This window comes from Ictidomys tridecemlineatus, chromosome 1 (assembly GCF_052094955.1).
Source record: "Ictidomys tridecemlineatus isolate mIctTri1 chromosome 1, mIctTri1.hap1, whole genome shotgun sequence".
NCBI lineage: Eukaryota > Metazoa > Chordata > Mammalia > Rodentia > Sciuridae > Ictidomys > Ictidomys tridecemlineatus.
In genome coordinates this window covers 8325142-8349378 of record NC_135477.1, presented here as the reverse complement: position 1 = coordinate 8349378, position 24237 = coordinate 8325142, and the positions used below count along the sequence as shown (strand labels likewise).

Here is a 24237-nt window from a genome sequence, read left to right as displayed (position 1 = left end):
GGGGGGCTTACCTTCTGTCCTTTGGTTCCAGGCTCCCTTTCTCCAAGAGGGAGGTGCCAGTGGCCAGCGGGTCTGGGTTCATTGTGTCAGAAGACGGACTGATCGTGACCAATGCCCACGTGGTGACCAACAAGCACCGTGTCAAAGTCGAGCTGAAAAGTGGAGCCACCTATGAAGCCAAAATCAAGGATGTAGACGAAAAGGCGGACATTGCTCTTATCAAGATTGACCACCAGGTGAGCGGCTTCTGTGTCCCTGACAGTGCTCCACCTGCGGAGCCCAGATCTCAGATGTCCCAACCAAGATGGTGGCCAAACCCAGACCTGGTAAAGGCACCTGGGATCTGACTTCCTGGGATCCCAGGGAGAGGCCTTGGGGAGTATAGCCCAGGGGAAGGCGGTCAGAAAAGCTGTGGGGAAAAGTGGTCTCCTTCCAGATCAGAGAGTTTCACAACAGATATTTAAACTGTTTATAAAGTAAAGCAATAGGTTGGTAAAGAAATAAGTAGGTGGAGCTGGGTATGGTGGCGCATGCCTGTAATCCCAGCTGCTTGGGAGGCCGAGGCAGGAAGATCACAAGTTCGAGGCCAGCCAAAGCAACTTAGCCAGCCCCTGTCTTCAGACCCTGGAGAGAGATATAACTCAGTGGTAGAACACCCCTGAGTTCTACCCAGAGTACCAAGGGGAAAAAAAAAAAGAAAGAAATTAGTAGGTAAACAGTGGTAATTGAGTCTCCTTCTTATTTCTGATCCTGAGGCATCTGTTACAAGTTTTTTGTCTGTCTCCACGGGTATCTTATATGTTCACCATGTAGCACGGAATGTACCCGGTTTTAGGATGAGCCATCTTTGACACCAAACAACTACTTTGAGAACAAAACAGGTCTCCCCAGTTGGGGACTTTGCAGGGTAACTAGATAGGCTTCAATCCATCTTCCAAACTCAAACAGTTTAGGGGGATGGTATACAGCTCCCGGATAAAGCACTTGCCAGGCTTGTGCTAGGCCCTGGGCTTCACTCTCAGTACCTCAAAAGGAAAAGGGCCAAGGGGCCTTGGAAACCAATTAGAATTAGAACAAAGCCAATGGATTTCCTCTTTACAGAACTTCTCAGAGCCTTTAATATGCTAATGTACACCTGCCAACCCGGGGTGGGGGGGGGGCAGGGACTGCAATGTTTGCTCAAATTAGAATTCTCTGAGTGTTCAGGTTTTTTTTTTTTTTTTTTTTTGGCAGGGATGGGAAGTGGGATTCAAAGCTGAGACAGAGTGAGCTCAAGTTGGGGAATGTTATATTTGAAAATGTGTTTTTGGTGTTGGGAACACGGCTTAGTGGTAGGGTTTCCCTGGCATGCATGCAGCCCTGGGTTTGGTCCCCAGCACCACAAACAAAACAAAAACAAAAAAGAAGATGTTTTCTGTTTGGCTAGTCTCCTTGCAGTCATTTTTGCTTTGCAGATTTCTTAGCAAAGTGTTCATGCCTGGAACGAAATCCAGTTCTTGTTGGATCATCAAAAATTCCCACTCATCGTCATGTTGATTACAGAGCATTAGTTTGCCAGGTGCCAAGTGCAATGAAATTGCTTTTTCTGGTTTTTCACATCCTTACAGTTTTCTAGACTTCAGATAGAAGGAGGAAGAGGGGTCAGCTGGACTCCTGTGGCTGGTCTAGGAAGAGACCCTAGACTAGGGTGGGGGCGGGCGGGTAACTTCCCCTGGGTGTTGCCTGTGAGGTCAGACAGGTGTGGCCTGCTTGGTGGAGCTAGTTCTGTGTTCAGTTTGGGCACAGGATTCTGGATTCTGGATCTTTCATTTTATTAATTTATTTTTTAACAGCACCAGGCTGCTGTTCCTTTCCAGGCTCCTTCCCAGACAGCTTTTCAGAAAACACAAGCTTTGAGACATCTATGCATGTTCCCTCACCTGCTCAGGCTGTGCACCCCGGCCTAGGCCAGAGAAGCTCAGGGTAGATCCAGGCTCTGTGCTCATGCACAGAGCAAGTGGCCTTCCATGAGACCACAACTGTGTGTTATTCTGGTAGGTCACCGTGGAATTTCTAGCAACAGCTCATCTTTGAAAATTGTTTCTTGGTCACAAGATAATTGGGCCAGGCCCCACCTTCATTTACTTGCATGCAAGATAACTGTATCATCCCTATTTTATAGAGGGAGAAACAGGGCTCAGAGAGTATAAATGATGGATCTGAAGCCACACAGCTGCACCTAGTTACCCCAGCCTCCTGGTCAGTCAGGCTGCTGCTCCCCAAGTGCCCAAGCCCATGGCCACGAGCTCAGGGATGGAGCCTGTCCTCTTTGTGATGGGACAGCTCACTCTAAATAGCCTGTAGGAAGGCTGGCACATCCCCATTTAGAACTCTGCTAGAAAGGTGTGCAGGACGTGGTTGTCTCACCGGAAGGAGGGCAGCCAGAATAGCACGGGCTGTGGCCACATCTGTGACTTTCAGCTCCTCCGAGCCCTTGGAGGGTGGCCAGCGTGGGGCCGAGCTGTCTACAGGCGGGTGCTGGCCTGCACCATGCCTGCACTGTCCCCGCAGAGTAATTCTGTGTTTGGAATGTGTGGTGCATTCCGTGCGATTGCTCCTGGCCCAGGGATCTTCTCAGATTTTAAGCCAAAGTGGAGCCTGGAGCCTCGTGTCATCGCTGGCTCTCCAGGCAAGACGTGGGTGCTCCAGCAGACGAGGCCTGCAGAGGGCTTCGGATGCAGCTGTGCTGTCCCTGGGAGTCCAGCTGTGTAGCCAGCAGCCTGCTGCGTGACATGTGTTGCCAGCCCCCAAAAAAGGGTGTTGGAAAATTTAAAATTGAACTGATGTGGCTTTTCAGAATGGAATCGGAAATGAAAGGATATTAAATTGCAGACACTCACACAAAAGCCGCTTTCCACTGACTAACTGCTTTTTTTCCCTTTTTTCTTTTTTGCTGATTAGCTGGAAGTAGGGGGAGAAAAGACACCTCTTCCAGGCTTTTCCCTTTTGTCCCCTTGTTTTGATGAGAGCCAGGTGGGGGTGGGGCAGCAGTCTGGCTGGTCATGAGGCTCGGTTTGGAAGGAGCCCCCCACTGGGTGAGTGAATCCCTGCACAGATTCACCCATTTGCACGAGATGTCTTAGGTGGGAGGAGGGCAGCAGATGGGGCATGAGCTTGCCTGGTATTGTGCCATCTCAGGGACAGTGACAACACAGTAACAGACCAGGGGAACTCTGGGAAGGCAGGCAGAGCAGAAGGCAGGCAGAGCCACAGGCAGGCAGAGCCGCAGAATCGGGCCCTAGGAAGGAACTTGGTTACGGTGGCACCTGGTCGTGAAAGACTATGGCCCAGTCTCCCCAGGGCCATCTATGAAGAGCCCCGTGAAGAGAGTGTGGCCACCTGCCACATCCATGGGCCCAGTGACTTGGTGGCTCACGGTTGGGGTTCCTCTGCAGCGTCATGAGTTACTCAGAGGGTTCTCGACCACTCACACTGCTGCTGCCCTTGGAAGGTGGCATTCCTGACACTTTTAAGGAAATGGAAGGGGCCACGGACATCTGTCCTGTGCCCCAACCCCCACGGCCCAGGGATGGACATGTGACCCAGTTAGGCCAGCAAGTTCCCTTGGAGTTGCCGACCACATGGGGTGCTGCCCACAGAAGGAGGGTGGAGGAGCCACTGTGGCCCCGCCCCACGGGGAGCCCAGCTCTGGGCTTCTGCACCTCCTCCTGCCCTTGGCCGCCCCTCCCATCTCCAGGGGCTTGCAGTTGCCAGAGCTGTTTCTGGGATCGTGACCAAAGAATTCTTTGTTGCCTCTCTGCTGAGAAGACATTGTGCACCCACCATGCCGGGCGTGTTGAGACCCTGCAGAACTTTGGGGAACAGCCCACCGAGCAGCCCTCTCACCCGACATGCTGGAGGAGGCGGGTGTCCCCTGGAGGCCCAGCCCTCCAACTTGACCAGACCGCCCTTTCTACAGTGCTGTCCGAGGGTGGAAAGTCCCCTTTCCTTAGGACCCTCCACGGGCCAGCGGGAGCCTGGAGGAGGACAGTCCCAGGATGTAGGGACAGTGTGTCTGTAAACACTTTAATGGAAAGCAGCTTCCAGGGCAAACCAGTTCAGCTTGGGATACAAACTGTTTCCAAATGTGCTTGACATGAGCCACTGGCGTGTGCGCAGAGTATTTTTAACCTCATCCAGTGGCAGCTTTTTGTCTGCAGGGTTCCTTTTTTCCTGAGCAGTTTAGAGAGAGAGACAGATGTGGGGGTGGGTGGAGAGAAGGGGGAAAGGGGGCTATTGGGTTTCTTTAGGCCAGGAGCACAGGGCAGAAATACCCTGGAGGTATGGAGGGAGGCAGGGGGGAAAGTTACTTTGTTACAGCTGTTTTTCCAGCTGTGCTGGTTCTCTCAGAGGGTGCTCTGCCTGTCCTGTGTAAAAGCTTTATGGACTTCCACTGTTGCTGCAAAGAGGTCACAATGTCTTACCTGGGCTGTTCCTACTGATCTGGAGCCCTCTGTAAGTTCCCTCCTCACTTCTGCCCAGCCACCCCTGGCCTTGGACATCTCCTTTCCCTGACGCCTCCCCATCCTTCAGGTCTGTGATCACATCCTGCCTAGACCCCAGGGACATCCCTTCCTGACCCCCTGTGTGGCATAGCTCCCCATCCTTCAGCCCCTCAACCCCGACCCCTCATGTGGGAACAAAGTCTGGACATGATCCCTATCTCATGCCCCCTCACCTCTTTATCACAACTTATGACCAGCTTCCTTGTTAATTTACTTAGAGATGGGAGTCCTACTCTGTGGCCCAGATGGCCTTGAGTGATGTCCCTGGGTCAGCCTTCCCAGTAGCTGGGACTGCAGGTGCGGGCTGCATTGGCTGGCTTCATTTATTTCCTGTATGTATTTGGTGCTGTGGTTTGAACGCAGGGCCTTGCACACGTGAAGACCATGCTCGACCACTGAGCTGCGCCCCCAGTCCTGGCCTCACTTATTTTTGATTCGTCTTCACCTCTGCTGAAGGAGTGGGACACATTCATCTCGTTCACCCATCAGAGTGTGGGCGTTCCACGACAGCCTCTTGAGTGCATGTGGAGCCCTCTGTCCGGGGAGGAGCTGGGCCTGCTGCTACACAGGTGGCCCCTGCCTCTGCCAGCTGCCCAGGGCTTTGTGGTGCTGGGGGAGGTCTGTGGTCTCAGGTAACTCAAAGTACCGAGGCAGTCAGATTTCCTGTGGCCGCTTTTATTTGCAAGCAGCTGTGGCGAGTCTTGTGAGCTGGTTTTCTTTTTCCCCTCAGACCTGTGCCGCCCTCAGGCTGGTGACTCCCACAGACCTGTTTAGAGTGGCCAGAGCACAGCGTGAGGGCTGGGGGGCTGTGTTTGCAGAGGGTCTTTTTACCTCGAGCTTGCTGACGGGGCAGGATGGCTGTCACTTGATCATCAGGTTCAGAACAGGGTCACTTTGGGGTGGGGGGAAGTGAGGACACTGGGCCTTTCACATCCAGGACTCTCCGTGCCCAGCTATCAGAATTTGGCCTGGCGTGTGGTGACTCTGCCCTGAGTTATCTGAGTGAGGAGGGTCCAGGCAGACTCTGGGGACAAGGCAGTGGCCAAGGTGGGGGTGGCGTGCCTCAGTCTGACTCATGCTGGTTCTCTCCAGGCAAACTGATTGTCAGAGGGCGCTGACTAAGACGCACGAGCTGCCCAAAGCGAGTCGGAGAGCAGGGCCTGCGTGTCCTCCGGAGCCCGTCGCGGGTGTCCCTGGAGCAGCTGGCCAGGAATGCACGCTCTGCAGTTGCCCTGGGATTTGTCTCTGTGTTTTTCCATTCTGGATTCTCCCCCACTCCCTCTGCACCACTGTCTTGTGGTGTTCTTTTCCTTCCAGAACTCCGAGGGCTCCCGTCCCGCTCGCTGTAGTCGCCAGGGACCTGCTGACGTCATGTGGCTTCTGTTACCAAATTGATCTTGACCGTCTTTGGGGAGGTGGGGATGAATATTTCATGAGGGGTGGAAACCCAGACAGCGAGTGGGAGCTGGCTTTTGTCCCCCGAGCCGGCCTTCGTCCAGAGGTGAATGGGGACGGGGTTCCTTCATTCCCTCCTGCTCTCTTTGGCATGGGAAGACATTTCAGTTCCCCAACCTCTGAACTGGGGCCCTGTGTGTTTTCTGGCCCTGTTTCAGGAACTTCTTTGATGGTTGAGGAAATTCTTTGGCTCTTGTTTTTCTCTTAATATGGCAGTGACTTTGTCCTGCTGGCACGCTTTCCAGGGAATGAGATGAAGACTGTTCCTCAGGGTTCTGACGGAGCAGGTCCCAGGTCCCAGGTTATGGGGACTGAGTCTGCAGGTGCCCCCATGGGAATCTCCTGCTCTCTTCACTTTGAGGAGACAAAATTGGTTCCATTTGGCAGTTCAGTGAGTTTGGCAGTCTGATGGCAGTGTATTAGAGTCCAGGGTCCCAATAGAGCCTGCCGTCCAGATCCGGCCCTCCGCCTGATTTTGTAAATAAAGTTTTATTGGAACAGGGGTGCTCCTTCATTCATGAAGAGCCTATGACTGCTCTTGTCCTGTACCAGCAGGGTTGGACGGCTGGAATGGAGATCATACGACCTGTGAAACCAAACCTATTTGCTTTTTCTGGCACTACATAAAAAAGGCTTGCCAACCCCACTGGTAGATGGTGACCTTTTCCTGGAGTTGCTGACAGTGGCTGAGAAGTAATGCCCCTAAGAACCAAGTGAGGAGAAGTGCTACGTGGCCAGGGGAAGGAGGCAGAGAAGCCGGTTTGTTTGCTCTTCCTCTTGGGAGGAATCGTGCTTCTTTGCTGAAGATGACGCTTTGGTCTTGCCAGATACAGTGGAAGCCTGGTATTTGCCCATTGCTTTGTGATTTTGGTAGGAAGGAGTTTGCTCCCATCCCACAGTATTTTTACGGATCATTATCTGACTTTAAGATCCTACCGGATCTTTTAAAGTCAGTTGTTCCTAATTCATTTGCTGATTTCATAAATGCCCGGTGAGCGTCTGTCTTGGGCAAGTTCTCTCTGTGGAGCTGAGGCTGCGGCAAGATGGGGAAAGCCGTGGAGAGGCGGGTCTGCTGTGGGAACAGGTGGAGTGCGAGGAAGGAGACAGGAAGGCGGGGCGTCGGGCCTGGGAAGGCCTCCAAAGGAGGTGTGGACAGGGGAGCTTCTGTGAGCAAGGGATAGCCCACTGAGAGGAGGGACAGAGAGAGCCGGCCCCAGGGCCAGTGGAGGGCAAGAGCACTGCGGAGGGGGTTACTCAATTCTCCTTTCATGCCAAGCCTGGAGGACCTAGGTCTTGGACCCTGTGCAAACGGTTATTTTCCAGTGAGTTTATTAGAACCTTCCAGAATGAAAGCCAGTGTTTCTGGTTAGTTGGTTTTTCTGTCTATTGTCCATTTCTTATTGGCCTTGGTTCTTTGGGATTCCTGCTCATACTCTAGAAAGCTCCAAGGTCATAAGGAGTCAATTTCCTAAGAGTTTGAAAATACAAAGGATTCCTCCTGACCTTTCACTCACAGCAGGAGATTGGGGTCTCCTGTGACTGTTTTCCTAAAACATCCAGACCTCTCTCTGTCCAAGGGAGAAATAAGACCTCTTGGTGAATCGAGGACTGATTATGCTAATAAACGTGCTAATTAATCGGTCACTTTTGCTAAGCAGGGCACTGGAGTCTGATAACTGGAGCATGTGGCTCACAGTGTTTCCTTCCTTGCTTTGTCCACCAGGCAGCTTTCAGAGTCCACTGGCCTCCCTGTGTCCCATGTCATGGTTTGAATAGATATTTAATTAATTTGTGCCCTTTGTCATTGAACGTCTCAAATTGCTTTTATCTGGAGGAGATGATACATCTTTAAAAACATTTTAAAATACAGTAAAAGACAAGGCAGCATCCCCAGGAACCTCCCCTTGGGAGCGCTTGGGTGCTGGGGTCACGGGGTGCCGGAGCGCCCTCCCTTCGTCAGCAGTCGCTGAGAGGCTGCACCAGGCCTCCTGAGTCAAGCTGCCCTGAGCGGAGCGCCAGCCCCAGCCAACCAGGTGTCGTCTGCTCTTTGGATCCCGATGGACTTTTGCCATCTGGCGGTTCGTTTTCTCGTTTATTCACTGACTTCATAAATATTTACCGAGCGTCCGCCGTGGCCTAGCCCTGCCGTCGCCCTGCTGAGGTCTGTGGAGAGCAGCGGGTGGAGCAAAGGCACTGAGTGTGGAGAGGGCGGACGGTGGACTTGGCCTAGACGACGTCTGGGTGCTCAGAATGTATACAGTCGCTGGCTGCTGGGCGCCCGTACAGAGCTGTTGACATTTTGCGGTTTGAGCGTGGGTGAGAGGATATTTGGAATGGCAGGCGTTTCTTGATACCTGACGGGAGACTAGATATGACCGTGGTGTCGTAAACGGCGAGGAGGAAGGTGGTGTCCCTTCCTTGGCGCTCTCTCCCCCCAGTCTGCACAGCCACCCTCTGCTCTCCGGCTCCTCACTCCCCTTCCTCTCCCTCCCTCCATCATCCCGTTTCTTTCCGCTCCATCCCCGACAGCAGTAACAGTCAGCTGGGCGGAGGATGATGGCGACTGGTGGACAGTCGCTTCTGAGCCTGACGTGCTGTGGTCTCAGTGCCCCTGGCAGGGCCTTCCTGCCCTGGCCTCTCACCTCCTTGGTCTCTCCCTCCACTCACCGCAGCCACCTTGACCTCGTCAGCCTCAGACGCCTGACTTGGTCCTCACTGACAGCCCTCATCCTCTCTAACCGGAATCCCAAGGATCTCCCTCTTGGCCCACCACCTCCTCGTCCCCTGGCCGGGCACCTTCATGGGCGTGTGGCCTGTATACACAACAGGCTCCGGGCCAGAAGGGCCCCATACTCCAAGGTCACCACCCTAATTCTGTGTTTGATTTGTGCCGTCTATTAATCATCCAGTGAGACGGGAGTGCTCATAGGGGGCTTGGAGCCTTGCCTCCGCTGGACAGGTCCTTGGCCTTCCCACTCTGTCTCCTAGGACCCCAACCCTGCCTGACCTTCCCTCCCATCTCTGCAGTGGTCACTTCACCCCACATTGCTGAAAGAGATGTGGGCAAAGGCGGTGGGGGGCTGCACATCACTCCCCTTAGCATCCCGTGGCAGCTTGGTGCAGGGCTCAGGCTGATGGTGCTCCGGTGTATCCTACAGGCCACTGGGCAGGAGCAAGCTGTTTCTACCCTGATCCAGGTACCTAACGTGTCCTGGCACAGGGGTGGCAGTTCCATTTGTTATCCATTGTCTGTGGGCTGGGACAGTGGGCCTTTGGAAAGGAGAGATGCCTGGCTCAATTCCCCACCCCCAACGGCGGCACGGTGTGTGGGGCACGTCACTGGCTGGTGGAGCACTGAGTTGTGAGGCCCCCTTGTGTCTTGCTGCCCTGTGAGTATCTTTGTTCTTAAAGGACCATGATGATAACTAGAAAATAGAAACCATCAAGATCAGTGGAGAGAGAAAATGGAAGAAAGGAAAAAGTTTTGTATTTTAGTGCCTTTAATGTCACTTTTAACCCACTTTATGAGCAAGGGGTGTGTGTGCTGGGCCCTAAATACCATGACCTGTCGCAGCAGGTCTCTATCTCGTGTGGCCGTATTCCTCGAGTCCGTCACTCTTCCTCCCCTTGTATGCTCCTGTCCCTTCTCATCCAGGTGGAGCACTCCGGCCTCTCTCTTGAGCATGTCCTTACACCTAGCATCCTCCCGGCAGCTCTCCCCTGCAAGATTTCCTTAGGAGGCACATGAGCTCTTTGCTGGGTTGGGGGACATGCTATTTCCTGTGTGGCATGTTTCTTAAAGAAAATGAAACGTTAGCATAACCGTTTCCAGAAGGCACATTGAATCACTCACTTGAGTGGCAGCCAGTTGCTGCAACATTAGCCTTTGGAACAGACTTCAACCAACGCAGGGACGGTCTGGAAGCGCCGGCCTCTGAAAACGAGCGTGCTGGGCGGCTGGCGGATGGGGTGGATTCTGCAGACTCAGCAACAAAAACATTTCTGTAACCGAGGAGCACTTTGTAGATTTCAAAGGAGAGAAAGAAGGGATTGACTTGGCTCATTAAGTTAGGGACAGATTGCCAGCTTCTCCTTTAATTTGGTTTTATTGGTTGTTTTACTGCTCTCCTCTCCAAGCTTCAGGGAATGAGGTTGCAGTGCAGAGCAGCCGCGGGTGGTGAGGCAGAATCCAGAGCAGAAGCCGAACTAATGGGGGCTCCTGGCTGTTTGTGCTCCTCCCAGGGGCATGGCTTAGCAGGGCGCCACCTGAGGGTCCCAGGACTCCCCTTTCCTCTCCTGCTGTGGAAGGGATTGTCTGACCCCATTGGAACTTGTATGCAAAGAGGTTTACTAAGGCTTCTAGTGCGTCTCAATCTTAATCCATTTAACTCTTTTCCACTAATAGAATTTTTGGAAACAGTGACGTCTTCTGGAAAGAACTCTAGTTGTCAGGGCTCAGATGACCATTGGCTCTCAGCAGGCTCAGCTCCCTTATTTTAGAGGAAGGAAAACCCAGACTCAGATAAGCCAACCAAGTGGTCCAAGGTCACGGAGTGATGCAGGACCCACACCAAACCCAGATGCCCCGTTGCGTGGGACAGTGGAGCCCAAGGTGCTCACGTGCACGTGTGCACACACCTGCGGTGTCGTCTAGGTCTTCACTTCTGTGCTCCTGCTGATGTTGGACCGTGAGCCCAGGGTGAGCTGTGAGCCCACCACTCAGCACAGGCCTGCTCTCCTGCCCTGGAGAAGTTTGGCATTTGTGGCTCATCCAGGGTCCAGTTGTGGAAACCATGCCTCAAGGCCCAGGCCATGGCCCAGGCCTGCCTCTACCTCCACCCCCGCCAGGGCTGGGCTGCAGGGCAGGGGCTCCCAAGAGGATACCATGGGACATAGCAAGGCCAGTCCTCCACTGCGAGGATGTGCTGAGCCAGCACCGTTTGCTGGTCTCTGTTCTTAACGCCCACGTGGCCCTGTTCTGTTACGCCCACCTGGTCATCTGCCTCTGTGGAGTGACTGAGGGACAGAGCAGCTCCTTCCTTGGTGTTGGGCTGGTGAGAAGAGCTGGAGTGAAGGTCTGGGGGAGGTTTGAACTTGGGTCCCCCATGTGCAGCCTGCCCCCCATCTGTCCTGCAGAGCAGTTGTGGTACAGGCCGCGTGTGTGACAGCAGGAAAAAGTGAGGGGCAAGCTCAGGGCAGGTGCAGGAGTGGGCCTGCCCGCAGTGACCCGGCTCTGCTCCGATCACCTCCTCTTGACCCAGTGGAGGCACAAGGCCCCCCGTGGACATTTGGGACCACTGTTTCCTTTTAAGATTTCTCCCTCATCTCCACCCCTGAAACAAATAAACAAACAAACAAAAAACAACCCATGCATGGAAGAGGAGAACTTATTACAGACCTTTCTGACACCACTGGATGCTGTGCAGGGTCACCCCCGCAGGCCAACCTTCTCCCCATGTCAGGGTCAGCTCTGCTGGCTGCTCCCCACCTTCAGCCTTTGTCCTCCTCAGCAGAGCCCTGAGTACCTTTTAGGCTCACATCCTTTGCCTTAGGGAGGGGGCCTTATGCCTGGGTGCTGTGATGCCCTGTGAGGAGCAAGCTGAGGCACCTTTGGAATTTCCTTGCTCTTTGGAGGAGTCATGTTTCCACTGGGCTAATGTGGTGGCAGCCATCTTGTGACCATGAGGACAGCCTGGAGTGGAGATAGAAGGGAAGGAGCCTTGCTCTTGATGTTGTCCTCAAGGCTTTGAAGGATAGGTGACTATTTGGTCCATCTTGAGCTGAGTTTTCTTTTATTCATGGCTGAAAACACTCTAACTAACAAGCACAGACCATTTCCTAGTATTGATACATGCTTGGACCTTGTGGGAGATTCTGGGCTGAGCTGCCTTTGGCACGGAAGATGGACCCTGTCCATTTTTACTCTGTGGGCCCTGGTGGCTTGTCTGTGCCTCCGTCCATCAGTTAGGAAGCCTGGAGGGTGAATGTCTTCAGGACCCTGGGCTGTGCGTGGCGGAGACTCCCCGAGTGTCAATGAGGGGTCCTTCCAGGTGGGCGGGTTTCCCTTCAGCGAAGCTCCAGGCTTGTGGTGGGTGGCTGTGATCTAAGCAGATGGCCAGAGCCTTCTTTAATCATGCTTGGAGCAAGTCCTTCCAGACTGGCTTAGTCTCCTGCCTGTGGCTGTCTTTGGTGATTCCGTAGACACGGCACAGCTGGACCCCACGTCCAGGCTCTGCCACCGTCCCCGGAGTGGGTCTCCACCTGGCTGGCTGGCAGTATGCTGACCACGCAGGTGCTAGGGGTTGATGCTCTCTTCAGGTCGATCTCGGGCTCTGAGGACACCACTGAGTATCGGGGAGTCCCCTGGAGCTGTGGGCGGCCCACCTCCTCCTAGATGCCCCTTCTCTACTGCGGCTCCCGGGCTCCCCATCTCCAGGACTGTGTGAGGCCGCGAGAACTGGTGGTGCGAGGGACTTGCTATGGAGTGTTCCGTATCCTAGAAGGACTTGGGCCCATGTGAGCTGCTGGCCCTCCTGTTAGGGCCCGAGGTCACCTTCTTACCTCTGCAGTGACACACAGCACCTCAGAGTGTGAGACTCGGACGTGTGAAGTGGGACCCACAGGCCACTTTCTTCTCTTTCCCTGGCCTCTGCTGACACGAGGGGGTGGATGCTCACCCTGGTGGCTCTGCAGGTGTGCTGGAGGCTCAGGGAGATGGGGTGTGAAGAGGCTGTTGGGAGAGTGGCTGGCATCGTGGAGACCGCCTGTGGCCGGTGCTGCTTCAAAGGGAGCCGTAGACAGAGTGTCTGCCGCCAGGAACCTTGGGGCAGCTTTGATGTGGGGAGTGCAAGAAGCAGCCCAGGGCCCCAGAGCAGGGCGGACAGGACCCCAGGTGCTGTGCAGCCTCAGCAGGTCAAGACGGAGCCTGGCCGTGCCTTTCAGCCATCTGTGCACTTCTTCTCCCCATCCCCCCTGGAGAAATGTCTAGACGGTGATGGAGTAAAAAGCTCAATTACTGAGCAGGAATTTGGCCAGCAGAGAGCTGCGAGCAGACAGGATTGCGGCTGAGAATGAACCCCACTTGGATTTGAAGGACGCAGAAAGGCCAGGGGCTTGCAACCAGCCAGCACCTGTGCGGAGCAGGGCCAAACAGCCCCTAGAGGCAGCTCTGCCTGCGGAGAGTGGGAAGCTGGCCTAGCCTGCTCAGCGCCAATCCGTCCCTTGCAGGGATTTCTGCCTATAATTAGAAGCCTGGGAATTAGAGCCGTGTGCTGGAGCACGAGTCCAGAGTTGGGGAGCTATTCTGTTTAGCCCAGCTCTTCCTTGGCCATGGGAAGTCCCTCCTCTCAGCCTCAGTTTTCTCACCTGTAAAACGGGGAGAATCAGGTTCCAAGTCCTAAGTGTCCTGGAAGGGCTTTGTTTGGCAGGTTTATTCCTTTCACGTGAATTCAGGGTTATGTGACAAGGCCCCCTTCCCCGGCCATCCTGTCGCTCGTTCTGTCTTAAGGTCACTCTTCATAATCTCTGACGTTGTCAAGTGAGTAAGAATCTAGACCGAGGTGACAGTTCGGGTGGTCTGCCGGTGCAGTGCGCCCCTCCTCTGTGTCTGGGGGGGATTGGCCCCTGCAGGCACCGCTGGGCTCTCCTCGCTGGTGTCCACCTTCCCCAGGCCTGTGTGGCTGTGCCAGTGTGGACCACTCTGTTGCTCTCAGGCCAGGCTTGTCCGTGGGGTGCTCTGGGCCTGTTGTGGCTGCAGGCAGCGTCCCTGGAGGCCTGACTCTCCCAGGGAGTGTGGATGGACAGCAGGCAGGACTGGACGCCACTCCTTGTGGATGGCTCCCCCGCCCCATGGCTTCTCCCAAAGCATTTGCCCCCTTCCCAGCATCCTTTAGGCTTGAGATCGGACTTGGAACAGAAGACACGGGCAGAGCTGTCTTCAGGTCTTTGCGTCTAATGCCCCGAGACATGGAGCCGCTCCTGGCTGCCTTCCCAGGAGATGGAGGGGTGGCCATGCGCAGTGAACCCTGCCTGGAACCGTCTTGCCTGGTTCCCAGTTTGCGCCTGAGCCCCTGTTAGGGTCCCACCTTGGCCTCCTGTCTGCAGCCCTCTTTCTTTGGGTGGAAGGCTGACCTGCCCCAGCAGCCTCTGCCACCCCTGCCTGTCCTTCAAGGCCATCCCTTGGGGAGAGGCCAAGTGCACGTCAGCAGCCCCCAGCCCTGCCCCTCTCTGCAGTGGTTGCTGAAGTCATTCCTGGCACAGGCTGCTGGCACGGGCCCAGAGAGACACATGAGTTCCCTGCCTGCCTTGGATGCTAAGGTCGATAAGGAGCGTGGGGAATGCTGCAGGCTCTGGCCACAGGGACCCCAGGGGGAAGGGTCACAGTCAGGGTGGAGCTGTGTCTTGCTAGGTGACGGCACACTGGCCTGTGGCAGCATAGGCGGAGTTTCCCCACGGGATTTTGCAGGGACCCCGTTAACAACGGTCAGCACCTGGCTTGGCGGATGCTATGCCAGCCCTGACTCTCTGTCCCTTGGTTCTCACAATAGACACTGAAGCAGGTGGACCACATGATTTCCACTGTCCAGATGAGGAAATTGCAGGCCCCAGTGGTTGAAGCTCGGGCCTGGCCCCGTCTGCTCTTGACCTGGGATGGTGCTCTCCTGGGCCTTGTGTCTGTGAGCTGAGGGGCGTCCTCCTCCTCCTCACAGTCTGCTAGTCACTGTAGGTTCCCACCCCCTTCTACGTTCCTTTCTTCCTCCTTGAGTTTTCTCAGCATCTCCTTGTCGGGTGTGTTGGGGCAGGAGGGCGCTGTAGAGCAGACAGGGGGGGTCCCAGGGTTGAATCCCTCTCTGTAGAGTGACTCATGTCTTCCTTTGTTAAATGTGCATAATGACAGCCCCAGTTCACCTGCAGGTGCTGCCCCGTCCCTGGCAGAGGAGATGCTAGAGCAGCCCACCTCTGCCGCACCTGGCCCCTTGGCCTCTTTGTTTCAGGTGGGCACATTCGGGGACAGGCCTCGACTCTGCTCTCTGGCCTCATCCATGCCAGACTCCGTGAAGTTGAAGGAGCTCAGAACTTGGGAGGTAGCTTGGCTGTGCCAGAGGCAGGAAGAGAGCGGGGCCTGAAGGTGTCCCTGATGGAACAGGGAGGCCCCCTCAGTCCTGGGACTCTCGGAGGGGCTTGATTGGGCCCTGTCTTGTTCTAAAGAGCTGTTCGGGGCTTCCAACTTCACGCCGCCTTGATGGGGTGTTGGGGATGGACTCCCGCCCAGGCTGGGGACCAGAGATGGTGCTGGGGACCTTCTCAGGACAGGAGAGGTGGCCCACTACTCAGGTCTTGGATGCTGCTGGCCCCTGGCCATCCCTGTGCCTACCCAACAAGTCAGCAAGTCCCTGGTGGCAGGACCCAATCCTTGGGCCTTGGGAGGAGCGAGCATGGGAGAAATGGGCAGGTTCCCTGCTTACCCAGAGGCCTGCGTGGGCTCAGGCTCCTGCCTGGGCCTCAGCCCCCCAACAGAAATGCCAAACCCGGTTTTTCTCCCCCTGTTGTTGGCCTTGAAGGTCCAGAGCAGGTATCTGCTGGGAGCTGCGAGCTGTGGTGAGACCCTGGGTGGCCTCCGTGGGGTCTGGCCCCAGGGTTTACTTGCGACATGTGGGTTAAGCGGGTTCCCTTGTCCCCAGAAGGGCGTGTGGGTCCTGAGCCCAGCCTCCATGGGCTTGGTGCCCCGTGCCCGTCACCGCTCGGGGCTCCGCCGTGTCTGTGCGTTTATCTGTCTTGTCACGTGAGACAAGCAGCAACGCCAGCCCTGTGGTTGCAGGGGAAGCTGCCCGTCCTGCTGCTCGGCCGCTCCTCGGAGCTGCGGCCAGGAGAGTTCGTGGTCGCCATCGGGAGCCCGTTTTCCCTCCAAAACACCGTCACCACCGGGATCGTCAGCACCACCCAGCGGGGCGGCAAGGAGCTCGGGCTCCGGAACTCGGACATGGACTACATCCAGACGGACGCCATCATCAACGTGAGCCGGCCCCTCCCTCCACCCGCTGGGGTCTGGGGCAGGCTTTGGCCAGAGGAGAGTCAGGCTTAGAAGCCAGGTGTTGAGTCAGGATCCTTGTAGCACGGGGGCTCCCTCTGAACCTCTGAAGTCGAGGGACGCCGAGGGACCCCGAGGGTGGGCAGCACCCAGAGCCATCCCTGCCTCTCCTACCACAGGGGCCTTAGACCTGCCCAGGGCTGCATGGCAAGGGGAGCCTCATCCCGCCCGGGCAGGTTGCTGGCTGCCCTGCCCCACAGGCCCCTTGGGCACATTGAGGATGTGCAGAGCCTCCCTTTCTGGCAAGAGGGCCACTCACTTCGCAGGGCCCTGTAGCCTCGAGGTGGCCTGAGCTCTGCCCTCTGCCCTTGCCCTAGGCCACAGCCTGAGTGCCGGGCCTGTGCCTCCATGCCCTCTCCTGAGACTGGAGCTCTCAGAAATGGTGTGTTGGTGCAGCCTCTGCCCCTCGTAGGTTTTATTCTCAAACTTCCTTCCAATCTGCACGAGGTTCTGGAACCAGGACAGACCATATGGATTCCAGCCCCAGCAGCAGACAGGGGACCTACCAAGGGGGCTGTGCAGATTTGGACCCCATGATCCAGGAGCAAGTGGGCAGTGGGCCTCACCCCAGGCCAAGAGAGTGGGATTGGAGGCGGTAGGGCCTCTGACTCTAAGAGCCCCCAGTTCCCCCTCTATGGCAAACCCTTAAGTTCCTGAATCGTTACAAATCCCAGGGAAGAACCGGACCCCATACTCCAGGCCCGGTGCTCAGAAAGCCGCCAGGCAAGGACCGATTGAAGCATGTTACGACACAAGTATAACCTTCCTTTTTCTGTTTCTTTCAGTATGGAAACTCGGGAGGCCCCCTGGTAAACCTGGTAAGGCCTGTCATTACCCATGTCGAGGTTTGTTTTTATCTGTGTGCGTGCTGTTTTGTTTTAATTTCTTTCTGAACATGAACTTGCAAAAGCGTGTTATCCAGTTCTTGTGAAGTGAGCTCTGAGTGGACTGTATCTCTGCATATCACCCTATACACCTTTTCTGGAAGGAGTAGGGCCTGCCAGAGTTGAGGCTGGGGAGGGAAGGCCCTGGGACACGCTGGTGTTCACAGTCTCAGGCCAACGCAGTGGAGTCCGGGGCCAGTCCAGGCCAGAGAGGGAGCAGCTTTGTGCTGAAGGTTGCAGCAGAGCTGTGGGTTGTAGGGAGCACCTCCTCCAGATCCAGTCCCCAGGGCAGGGAAGCAGGGAGGAGCTTCCCCAGGCCAGGAGCCCTCCCTCAAGACCTGAGGAATGAGGAGGAGCAGGCTGCTCACAGCATCTCCCTCCCTCTGAACTTACATCCTTGAGCGTGAAAAGCAAAACCTGGAATCACAGACTGTCAGAGCCAGAGCGAGGCTCAAGGGCCACTTGAGACGCTGGAATCAAGGTCATCTTGGGCAAGGCCCGCACAGCGGTGCCTCCTGCAGGGTCCCTCCGTCCCTTGGTATTGGGCCTGAAATCTGAGCACTTGCAGGAAGTGTGAGAGGTGATTGCTATTGTCTTGGCAGTCTTCCCTGCCCTGCAGAGGAAACTAAGAGGTGCAACTCTGACACTGCCCTGCCCTCTGTCTCCCGGTCAGTCACAGCATCTGTGGAGACACTTTCCTGCGGTGGGTGGGTGGGGGGGTCAGTTCCCAGGCTCTAAGGTCATTTCTGACATCAGTGAGGCAACTATTGCCTCAAAGTCACTGGAAATGGGAGAGGCAGGAAGGCCTCAAGATTCAGAGATTGGGGAAATGCATTCGCTTTGAGAGGAGCCAGCATTGTGTCTTGAAACTGCACACAGCTGTGGCCTCTGCTCTGGCCTGTGTGCTGCTTCTGAAGCTGACTGCCCATGTCCAGGCCTCTTTCATGCAGACTCTCTGCTCCCCGGGGGTCCCAGCTGCCAAGCCCAGGCGACGCAGTAAGCCATTGTCCTTGTTTCAGGACGGTGAGGTGATTGGCATCAACACTCTGAAGGTGACTGCTGGAATCTCCTTTGCAATTCCATCTGACAAGATCAAGAAGTTTCTAACCGAGTCCCATGACCGGCAGGCCAAAGGTAAACAAGGTCCAGAGAGCCTGGGACTTTGAAGATCAGTTCTAAAGCTTTACTGCCCCATGATGATATGGGGCGGGGCACAATGGCAGTCCCTAAAACCAGTCGAGAGTAGGCTCCTATCAGGAATTGAATGGGGATGCCCAGGACTATGCCGCAGCCCGGCTGGCTGGGCAAACTAATGGGGGGGGGGGGTGACGAGCAACTTGTGTAGATTAATACAGCAGGAGTGGGAGCCGTTTATTGTAGGACAGGAGGGGTATATATACATTCCACACAGCTTATCTTAATTAACATAAACTAGATATAGCAGTCAACCAATCAGGAATCTCCACACTTAATGGCTCGATGGCGTTACTTCACAAACCACTCCCTCTGCAAAATGCCAGGCGCCATCCTGACTTGTTTACAGACTCTAACAGGACTAGCCGGCCCCTGGTACCGGGTCACAGGTATTGGAGCATTTTTGTCCTGTGATCATGGATGTTTCATCTGGTTCTCATTCTAGTCTGTCTCAGACGTGGGCCCAGGTGACTTCTGTGCACTATATCAGTTATCATTACATCACTTGACTCCTGTGACCCATTAGGTAGGAATGAACAGTCCCATTTCATGGCGAGAAAACTGAGATTCAGGGAGCACATTTGTTCTGCAGATGTCTGCATCCCCCTGCTCTGTGGAGGCTGCGGACTGGGTGTGGGCAGCCCACAGGCCCCTTGCAGGTGTGATGTTTACTTAAGCTGGGAAGGGCGGAGCTGGCAGCAGTCAGATAACATCGTATAGCAACAAGTGCCCCAAGAAAATGAGGCAGGCGGATGGCCAGGGAGGGACAGGCAGGACTGACCGTGGAGCCGGCGAGGCTGGAGACGCCTCCCAATCCAGACTGGGTGAGCGGGAGCCAGCGTGTGTGTGGGTGGGGGGCAGTGCAGACAGAGGCCAGTGGAGTGGGCACAGACAGCAGGCAGTTGTCCCCTCGAGTGGCCATGAGCAATCACCCAGGGCAGGTGCAGGAAGCCAGCCAGGGCCAGGAGCGAGGCTCACGCCACCAAGGTGTGGGGCCTGGGCAGTGTTTTAACCGCACGGGAACAGGGACTCTTATGACGGATTGCTGTCACTAGAAAGAAAGGCCACTCTGGCAGCCAGCTGGGAGGGGACTGCAGGGTGAGGTGGGAGCTGGAGGCCTGTTAAGAGGCTCTGGCAGTCCTCCAGTGGAGAGAGGCCGGTGCAGCCCAGGGCAGAGTGGAGGGGGAGGGGGCAGAGAGCCAGCCTGGGGGAGGGCCAGAGGTCAGTGACAGTGAGGATTAAGGACTCCTCGTAGGGTTTTGTCTACTAACTGAGATGGAGGGACTTTTCCAAGTTCCCGTAGCAGGCAGGAGTCCAGACCAGCATGCACCCGGCCCCAGCCTATGCCACCCTGGCCCTGACCCTGCGCTGCAGACTATAGCATCAGACCCCTGGCTCCTGTGTCCCTGCCACCCCTGCCAACTGGGCTGACCCGTTATCCCTTTTGTTACACCAGGGAAAGCCATCACCAAGAAGAAGTACATAGGGATCCGAATGATGTCACTCACGTCCAGGTGGGTAAGCAGGAGTGTGTCTGCCTGCATTGAGGTAGCCCCGAATCCCACCAGGCTGGCATCCCCCTGAGAGAGAAGCCATCTCAGCTCCTGCTCAAACTTAATCACACTGGGAGGAGCAGGCTGTTGCCTGGCCCTCTGGTTTGTTCCCCCTGTTTCTGTCCTCTGGAGGACTCTGCCTGCGCTCGGACGCAGCCTGAACGGGGCTGGCCCCGTGCTCTCAGGCCGCCCTCTCAGCACTTGTTCTGTTGAAACCCACATTCCAGGAGTTCCCCACGCGCCCGCCCAGCCCCAGAGCACCTGCCTCTCCTTGGCCTTGAGGCCGTGGGCCGAGGCGGGAGGAATGCCAGGGCGGCCAGGGAGCCAGGGACATGGTGACTGATGGGCGTGTTCTCCTGCCTGTTGCCAGGCGCATGCCAGCTGTGGGGGGAACCTGGATGGGAAAGGGGTATCTGTCCCCGCCCCAGTGCAGCAGGAGCCGAGTGGCAGGAAGCAGGACGCATTCACAGACATGTGGCTCTATTACTAGCTCATCCTCACTGTTAGCACATTGTGATGCGTGTTTTGGATGATAGCACCTTCCTTAGCGGTCCAGAAGATGGGACGGTTTTCCAAGATTAAAGTCACCCAGTTAGTTATCTCTGGAACCAAAGAGGCCGGGGTGCAGGGACAGAGCGCAGGCTGAGTGGTCTGACTTCCCAGCTCTGACGCTTCCCAGCTGTGACCCCGAGTGCTCAGGCCTCTTCTAGGATGAGGATAGCAATGCAGGTGTTCCTGCTCTGCAGCCAGGTTTGGCTCCGTGAGCGGTGGCAACTGTCACCAGCCACAGTGACTATCATATGCTTACTCTGTGCCAGGAACTGGGTTGGGCACCTCGATGGCCCCATCTGAACCTCATCACAACCATGTCCTACAGTACCATTACTAGCCCCATGTTGTAACCGAGGAAGCAAAGACACAGAGAGGTTAAGCAATTGCCCAGGGTAACACAGATAGCAAATAGCAGAGCTAGGGCTGTAGACCAGGCCAACTATTAGACTGTCCTGCTCCTTCAGGGTAACTGCTATTAACTGACTGATAAATAACAGGAATAATAATATTCAAGTGCTTCCTTACTATCACATAGTAAACCTTTGACTCTAGTAGTGGAATTTAAACTCGTAGTAGAATTTAAAGTAGAATTGGAACTCTCGAAGGCATTTTACTTAGGACTTGGGGCAAAAGGTGAGTGTCAGCAGAGGACAGTCTATTGGTACTTAATGTTAACACGAGTCTTTCTCTCCCGGCAGCAAAGCCAAAGAGTTGAAGGATCGCCACCGAGACTTCCCTGACGTGCTCTCGGGAGCCTACATCATTGAAGTGATTCCTGATACCCCCGCAGAAGCGTGAGTGCCACGTGCTTTCCTGATCTCCTCACGGAGCAGTGCTGTCTTTATACTGGCTCAGTGACTGTGTCCTCTCTTGATAAATGTGGTCACGGTCAGCCAGGTCATCTGATCTGGTCCGGAGCAGGACTCATTCATGGAAGGGCATTTCCTGCCTTCCAAGGTCCTCGCTTCCCTCGGGGTCATCAGGTGGGAAGAGCCAGAGCAGCAGGCTCTGCAGGAGTCTGGGAAGGCTGGCTGGGAGAGAGGGTCCATGCAGCTGGGTCCCCACGACCTCAGGACCTGTCAAAACCTTTAGAAGAGTGACCCCAGTGACATCAAAGCCACACGAAAGAAGTATCTATGTCAGTGATCAGGGTGGGTGACCTGCACTGAGGGAGGGTAGGACTGCAGAGCAGGCCCGGAGGTCACCTGGCCCACTGCCTGCTTTCCTATGGTCCATGGGCTGAGATGACTTTTGCGTCTTCACTTAGCTGTAGATATTCCAAGGCAATGATAGTAATTTGTGGCATGTGAAAATGATACGAAATGCAAATATCAGGGTCTACAAGTGTTTTCCTGGAATTCGGCCCATTAGGTTACAGACCGTCTGTGGTGGTTTTTGTGTTGCTGCGGCAGAGTCGTAGCAAGACAGACGGAATGGCCTGCGAAGCCCAGATCATTTCCTATCTGGCCTTCTATGAGAAAAGTTTGCACCAGACCATGAAGGGCCACGACGGCATAATGACACTGTCATACAGGAGCTAAAGTTGCAGCTCCAGCCTGTGGAGGAGGTGCCTCCTAAGAGAAGCATTTGCCCATCCTGAAGGAATTGTTCTCTGGGCCGCAAGGCTCATTATAAGCAATTTGGCCACGGTCACAGTGTGTGGCACATGGGACCTAATGCATCCTTGCTCCCTTTGGTATGTCGTAAGATTACAGGAATGCCGAAGGGACATAGGAATTTCTGCCATGATTGAGGATTTGGCCTGTAAATCTCAGAAGGAGATACAGGGCACGGGTGATTTAAAGTCACCCTTTCCTGAATTCAACCCACACCTGCTCACCCTGGACCTTTTGGTGCTGTGCTGGGCCTCTGTTGATGTAGAGTTAAACTATGAGGAACAGCAACTTGACCCTTGTGTTTCCTGTGCGTTGCAGCGGTGGTCTCAAGGAGAACGACGTCATCATCAGCATCAACGGACAGTCGGTGGTCTCGGCCAATGACGTCAGTGACGTCATTAAGAAAGAAAATGTCCTGAACATGGTTGTTCGCAGGGGCAATGAAGACATTATGATCACAGTGATTCCCGAAGAAATCGACCCCTAGGTGGAGGCGTGAGCTGGGCTTCACTTTTCCCTCAGAGACTGCGGTGGACCATGCGTGAAGACCCTGGGCTGGTGGCATGGCGTACCCGGGACTTTGGACCGCCATTTTGTTTGTTCAGTGGAAATGCCCCAGCCAACAGATTCCTTCCTGATAGTGTTCAGGCAAAACAAATGTAATGTTGCAGATTCTCAGGCAGAAGCTCCACCCTTCTGTACCCCATGTATGCAGCGTGCTTTATCTTGCCAGCTTGGGCTCTTCCTGCTTAGACAGTCAACACCTGTCTCCTCCTTTAACCGAGTCATCGTGTTAGTCCAACTAATGCAGTTGACGCATTGTGTAGATAAGAGGAAGGCCTCGCAGGAGCCAGAACAGTCCTGGGCATGTTCGTGCTTTCCTCTGAGTCAGCACCCAGAGACCATGGATGGGTGGATGCTGGCTTCCGAGACGGCCAAGTCCCTCTTTTAGGAATCTTCAGAACTGGGAGTGCGATGACTCTTGAGTTTGAGCTATTAAAATACTTCTTCATACATTGCTCTCTGGTGTGCTTCTTTTAACAGCTGGTTGCAGTCTTTTGGAAACAATCATAATGTCAATGGCTCCTCATTAAACCACAATGTCCATGCAGGGTTGGGCTCTCAGTCCTACCAGTTATTTCAAAACTATCCTTTCGGATTTACCCGAGTTATACAACCCTGCTTGGCCAACCGCTTTGTGATTGAGGGCCGCAGGACAGTTCTGCACACATCTGGAGCTCTTCTAACTAGACAGAGGCTGTTGACCTCATATATCATGCAATCAGTCAACAAAGATTTTCTAGGCCTCTGCTCTGTGCCAGGCCCTGGGCCAAGTGTGGAGGGCTGGCCAGAGCAGGACAGAGGCAGGACAGTCAGCTTCGACTGAGAAGCCAGTTCTCTTCCTGGAAGGCAGTTTGGGAGAGCAGGATAATCCCAGGACTGACCCCTTCTAAGTCCCCAGAATGTACAGGGCTGCAGCCCACCCCATTTGTCCTGGGTCTGCAATAAGAACTAGACCTCAAGCCGCAGAGTTTGGGGCGGTGTTTCTCGGCAGGTGTGACTGCAACAGGTGCAGCCTTGAGAGCTGGAGGGCACCTTTCCTTCCAGGGAGGACTTCTAAGAGTGTGGGAAGCTGGACCCAGGAAGGCTCGGGCTGGGATGTGTGCACAGGCCTGGGTCCCTGTGGGGAGCACACACCAGGGGGAAGGCTTCTTACACCGACCACTGCCAGGCAAAGGTGGTGTAGTCCTTGGCCGTCAAGCGTCTTGGCTGGGGCTGTGGCTCAGTGGTAGAGCACTCGCCCAGCATGTGTGAGGCCCTGGGTTCAATCCATAAGTAAATAAAGGTGTTGTGTCCATCTACAACTAAAAAATATTTTTAAAAAGTGGGGGGGCCTTGCACTAGAGGGAGGTCCAGGTCCCAGGCCCAAAGCTTAGTTCTTCCCCCGCCCAGAGTTGCGTAAGGCCCAGGTACCTGGAGAGGGTGTGGGAGGCCAGGAGGCTGAGTCAGTGCGGGGCAAGCCTGTTCAGCACAGCCCAGGTCAGCGCGGCTGCTGAGCCGCTGGGGCCGGGGCAACCCGGGCTGTTTCACTCTCTGCTCTCTCCGAGTTGCTGTGCATTCTCTTCTCCCGTAAAGGTGACACCTAGAATGCCCTGTGGCTTCTGGGTTTGTCCTCAGGTGTGTCGCATGTGGCTGACCCTCTGGGGGTCCCTGGGCTGTGCTGCTGCCCTGTGGGGATGGTGCACCGGGTGGTGTTGAGGCCAGGGCCAGCCCTGGCCGGAGCCCGTCGTCTCCAGCCTGTTTGGAACTTGGGAGAGCACAGAGGGTTCTGCTGGGGAACCCACCTGTGAC

At 55.2% G+C, this 24237-nt stretch overlaps 1 protein-coding gene across 1 annotated transcript in view; it reads left to right on the top strand.

Annotated features, from left to right (window-relative positions):
- Htra1 (HtrA serine peptidase 1) overlaps positions 1-22899 on the top strand; it is a 46183-nt gene extending 23284 nt beyond the window's left edge. Inside the window, exons 3-9 of the mRNA XM_078049623.1 lie at positions 32-236; positions 15817-16011; positions 16872-16904; positions 17990-18104; positions 19621-19678; positions 20968-21063; positions 22204-22899. Coding sequence (XP_077905749.1) covers positions 32-236; positions 15817-16011; positions 16872-16904; positions 17990-18104; positions 19621-19678; positions 20968-21063; positions 22204-22372 — 871 coding nt within the window. The 3' untranslated portion in view covers positions 22373-22899. The remainder of the gene's footprint in view (positions 1-31; positions 237-15816; positions 16012-16871; positions 16905-17989; positions 18105-19620; positions 19679-20967; positions 21064-22203) is intronic.
- The last annotated feature ends 1338 nt before the right edge of the window (positions 22900-24237 follow it).